Source organism: Chenopodium quinoa, unplaced genomic scaffold (assembly GCF_001683475.1).
Source record: "Chenopodium quinoa cultivar QQ74 unplaced genomic scaffold, ASM168347v1, whole genome shotgun sequence".
In the NCBI taxonomy this organism is placed as follows: Eukaryota; Viridiplantae; Streptophyta; class Magnoliopsida; order Caryophyllales; family Amaranthaceae; genus Chenopodium; species Chenopodium quinoa.
In genome coordinates this window covers 904,034-908,583 of record NW_018742455.1, presented here as the reverse complement: position 1 = coordinate 908,583, position 4,550 = coordinate 904,034, and the positions used below count along the sequence as shown (strand labels likewise).

At 37.0% G+C, this 4,550-nt stretch overlaps 1 protein-coding gene across 1 annotated transcript; it reads right to left on the bottom strand.

Annotated features, from left to right (window-relative positions):
* Positions 1-3,189: 3,189 nt before the first annotated feature.
* LOC110717441 lies at positions 3,190-4,006 on the bottom strand. The gene is made up of 3 exons (XM_021896143.1): positions 3,849-4,006; positions 3,574-3,759; positions 3,190-3,310 (listed from the first exon to the last, which is right to left on the bottom strand). Exons 1-3 carry the CDS (start codon positions 4,004-4,006, stop codon positions 3,190-3,192), a joined length of 465 nt encoding a protein of 154 aa, XP_021751835.1.
* Positions 4,007-4,550: the final 544 nt, after the last annotated feature.

The window sequence follows — 4,550 nt, the reverse complement described above, 5'->3', positions numbered from 1 at the left end:
TAGTGGTATATATATTAGCTTCAAAAGAATATCATTGTAATAATCGTTATTACTATTATAACCATATATAGTACCTATTCTACCATCAATGGTACATTTTACATATTAGCGGTATCAATGTTAGTTTTTAAAATATTTACAAATTGACCATGTTAAATCAACACTTTATCATAGACACAATCATAATTGATATCATATATCCAATAGAGAATATCATCCAGTCATGATATCATATAGCCAATAAGAGGATATATGTGTGAACACACTCGTTCTATGTCTATCTCGATTTATTATGGGAAATTACATGCTTTGTGGCTAGAATTAGATCACCATGAGCCACTTATTTCTTGTTCTTGTTGTTCGAAGTGTATTGCGTGTCAATTGCATGAAGCTAGGCGAGAACAATCCAAATTGTATGATTTTTTGATGGGATTATATTATGATTTTTTATGCCTCGTTACACACTAATATTTTGTCTCAAGATCCCCATCCTAGCCTAGACCATGCCTATCAATTGGTAGTGTAAGACGAATGGGTTCGTATAGCAAAGCAGGAAGCCAAATCAAAGCCTGCTGAGGCCCTTGGGTTCGTTGTTCAAACAACAGCAGGGCGTGGGTATAAGGAGACTGATTGTGGTCGTGAGGGGTATGGAACCGTGTGTGCTAAATGCAAAAAGGAAGGTCATGAAACCTCGAATTTTTGGTCGGATAAAACTTGCAATTAATGCAAAAAGAAAGGTCACGTGGAGGCTAAATGTTTCGGGCTTCATTGGTAAACCCCCTCCGAGAGATGGTAGCCAGGGGGAAAATCCTCGGCTGGCCGTGGTCAAGGCATAGTGCGTGCCAATGCTGTTGCATCTAGTGAAGTCTCTTCTTCTCATGGTCAAGTATTCTCTATCGAACAATGGAAAGCTATTACGGGATTGTTTGGTAATGCAAAGATTTCTGAAACCCGATTGAATGGTAAGTTTGATGCTACTTCATGAATTATTGACACAGGAGCAACGCATCATGTTACCGGTGAAAAATCTTGGATATTTGATACTAAGAGTTTCGAATGCCATGTCGGTTTGCCTAATGGTCAAACTGTGGTAGCTTCTTTGGTTGGTTCGGTCCAACAGATTTTAACCCAAAATTTACATTAATTTTAATATTCAAAAACAAAACTCAAAAGTAGAGCTTTTCCTCAAAAAAAAAAGTTCAAAATTGGAGCTAGATGTACAAGTATAATGATTAACAGTAAGCTAATATCATACTCAAGCTCATCTCATTCTTCATTAAGCTCATCCATCACGAATCTTCTTCATCTGGCTCATGATCAAGAACATATTTTATCCACAAATCTCGCATTTCATCAATGTCTTCCGAAGAATATGTACAAATCGAGGGAAAGACCTGCAACATACAACATATGCCATCAAATATGAGTATAATTTATTTATTTATTTTTGACGGAAATCAAAGAGATATTTATCCAAATGCCGAAAATCAGACATAACAAAGCACATTCATGAACATCCTCAATCCACAACCTTAGCTCACTTTTTTTTTTAACAAGAAAAGGAAATATATTACAACTTAGATGTTAAAACATCTAGTAGATCAGAGTTTGTGAAGCAGGAAGGTGAAGGACATGGGTGATGAAGCTGAGACTAGAACTAATACTGGTACTGATGGCCCACCAGGCTTAGAAAAGGTCAAAGCACAAGGTCAGCACGGAAAAGATTAGTTTTCTGAGTGTATCAACCTGATTACAGGTTATGGACACTGTGAACAGGCCATCTTGAGCATCAGTCAGGTTGGCAACAGGAAAGGTAACATCAGGTGGAGTTGAGCTAGGGAATGCAGGGATAACATTGGCTTACATGAAGGCTAAGTGCTCACTAAGAAAATTAGTGATGTTAATTAGGTTTCACTATGTTTCTGTTAGATATATTTCTAGTAGGGGGTAGCTTCCCTTTTTCCAGCTGTAAAAAAAAAACAAAATAAGTTTGCTTACTAGTATGATTTACAAACCAATGCAGCCTCAAAGGAAGAAGAGTGCCTCAAAGTGGATTTCTCACTCTAATGGTTTAATTAAGGTGAATGTGGATGCTTGCCTAGCTAATAAAGGTTGGGTGGGGCTCAGTGTGGTGGCAAGGGATCATAGAGGGGAGGTTCTCTTCTCCGCTGTCATACGAGTGAGAGCTCAATGGCCTGCAGAAATGGCAGAAGGCAGAGCATTGTTATTTGCCATTAAGCTTGCAAGGAGACTCGGGTATCAGGACTTGCTGCTTGAATCAGTTTGCCAGGTGCTGATAAATAGGCTATCAAAGCTGAAAATTACAGTCTTAATTTTCATGGAGTAGCATAATCTAAATTATATGCCAACCTGACTGATGCTGATAAATAGGATCAGAACTCCAATGTCAAATTTCATTCCTAATTTAATTTCAAGACTGATTCAAAAATGAAAAGTAGACCTGACAATTAGAACTACAATCAGAACTACAGATCAGAATATACAAACCTTATAGCGGGCTATTATAGATTGCATAAGCTGGTTATTTTTGGTGGTTAATATGATTAAGTTGCATGCAGACTGCAGAGTTACATTCACAAGTCCCAGTTGGTTAGAGAAACAGACAGAGAGAGTTACATTCACATTTCAGACAGTTGGTTTCACAGTTCAGAGTTACATTCACAGTTGGTTTCACAATTCAGAGTTGGTTTCACAGTTTAGAGTTACATTCACAGTTCAGATAGTGGTTCAGACATGCAGACAGTTGGTTAGAGCTGAGGACAGTTTATACCAATTTAAATGACATATATTTATAATATACCTGCTCGGAAACCCATAACACTCTTTTCTGCACAATATCTAGCATATATCGACAAACAAAGTATCCACAATACTTGGTGTATGCTGGTTGACGAGGACACTATGATAATGCAAACAATTAATCATTAACAAGATATTAGATTTTAGGATTAAACTGCATAATATCAACTGCTGTAACAGTTTAGATAACTTACTTGTGGTTGCTCCCACTTAATATATGCATTCTTTTTTATTTTCTTGATGTCCTTTCGATGGACCGAGCTGAATTATTTGATTCCTCTACATAATTACATGAAGATAGGAAAATTGTAATAGTTTCCAAATACACAGTAAGAACAAAATAAGAAGTTAATGACACAGTTATTGCAATTATACATACTCAGTGATGATCTTTTCAGCGAATGAGTTGATTTTATTTTCTGCTCCAAGTGGATCTAGCCAATACACCAATCCATTCCACTGACTAATAACAGCTAACGTCCAATGCATACTAAACCAGCAGCAAGACACTTTTAGAAGGAAGAATAGATAAGAAAAACAACAAAATGTAAAAGGGGGCAGAAACTGTTTAACATAGCAATATTGCCATGACTTTCTTTACTTTAAGAAGAATTTATTAGTAAAAATAGCATAACATAGCAATATGGAAGCAATCAGGTTAGCAAAATTGAAATTACATATATTAAAGCATAAATAATGAACAAGAATACCAATCAAAGTTACATAATTACATAACAAAGGAACTATACTTACTTGTCATTAAAAGGAGCAAAGAATAGCTGATTATAGTTCTTCCCCTCATTGCACCCAAAAACACGAGCTAAATAGGTAGATCGAACTTGGTCGTTTGTCGTTGGTGTCAAAGGCGATAGAACATTTGAGTCACAAAACCCATACATTCCCGAGATACCTTCTTTGTGACAATGTTCTTTCAAGATCCTTATCCCATCAAAAGTTGTAAATATATTAGAGAATGGACCAAAAATATTCCACATTGTAATTGGAAACTAAATTGGAGGTGAACTTACTTCATGAATATATTCATTTGCGATTCTCCAACCTCCCTTTGGAAACACCAATCAAGCAAGTCTTCGTAATCAAGTGAAACATTTAACCCATTTTCATTAAGAAACATGTTCTCTGGAATACTGATAGAGATGGTATCGCCGGTCTTTTGTATCCCCATAGCTTTTTTTCTCATAACACGCATCAAAGTAGATGTCACCTTCTCACGATCCTTGTCGGTAATAACATACTTACGAGTTGTTGATGCGTGGGAGGATGTAGATTGTGGGGATGGTGTGGGCACATCAACTTCTTTATCTGATTGGTTGTTCGCCTTTATAATATGTTTTCACATGAAAAATAAAACAAGACTATCATAAAAAATGCAAGGAACAACACACCGAAAACTAAGAGGGGATAGGAACCCCAAAACCTAGCTGCTGCCGCTGTAGGTAGGGCTGCTGCCGTTGCAGGCAGGGCTGCTGTCGCTGCCACAGTAGCCAGTAGCTTAAAGAAAAAAATATGAAGAAGCATAAAGACAGTATCAGACAGCAGCTTAAAAACAAGGAAGAATACTACCTTTTTGTGGAAAATCAAATGATTAGGCCAAGCTGTATAAGATCTCTTAGCATGACATACAAAAAGCAATTCATTGTTTGGGCATGGCAGAGGAGCTGTTGGCAAAATATCTTCAGTAATTGTGACTCGACAATGACCAGGGGGCA

What these genes read in the sequence shown, in the direction of transcription:
- LOC110717441 (XM_021896143.1), bottom strand. Translation starts at nt 4,006, where the DNA reads ATGGGGATACAAAAGACCGGCGATACCATCTCTATCAGTATTCCAGAG. An exon ending in CAAATGAATATATTCATGAA is followed by an intron (nt 3,760 to 3,848) that starts GTAAGTTCACCT and finishes TGATGGGATAAG; the next exon opens with GATCTTGAAAGAACATTGTC. An exon ending in TTTGCTCCTTTTAATGACAA is followed by an intron (nt 3,311 to 3,573) that starts GTAAGTATAGTT and finishes CTGCTGGTTTAG; the next exon opens with TATGCATTGGACGTTAGCTG.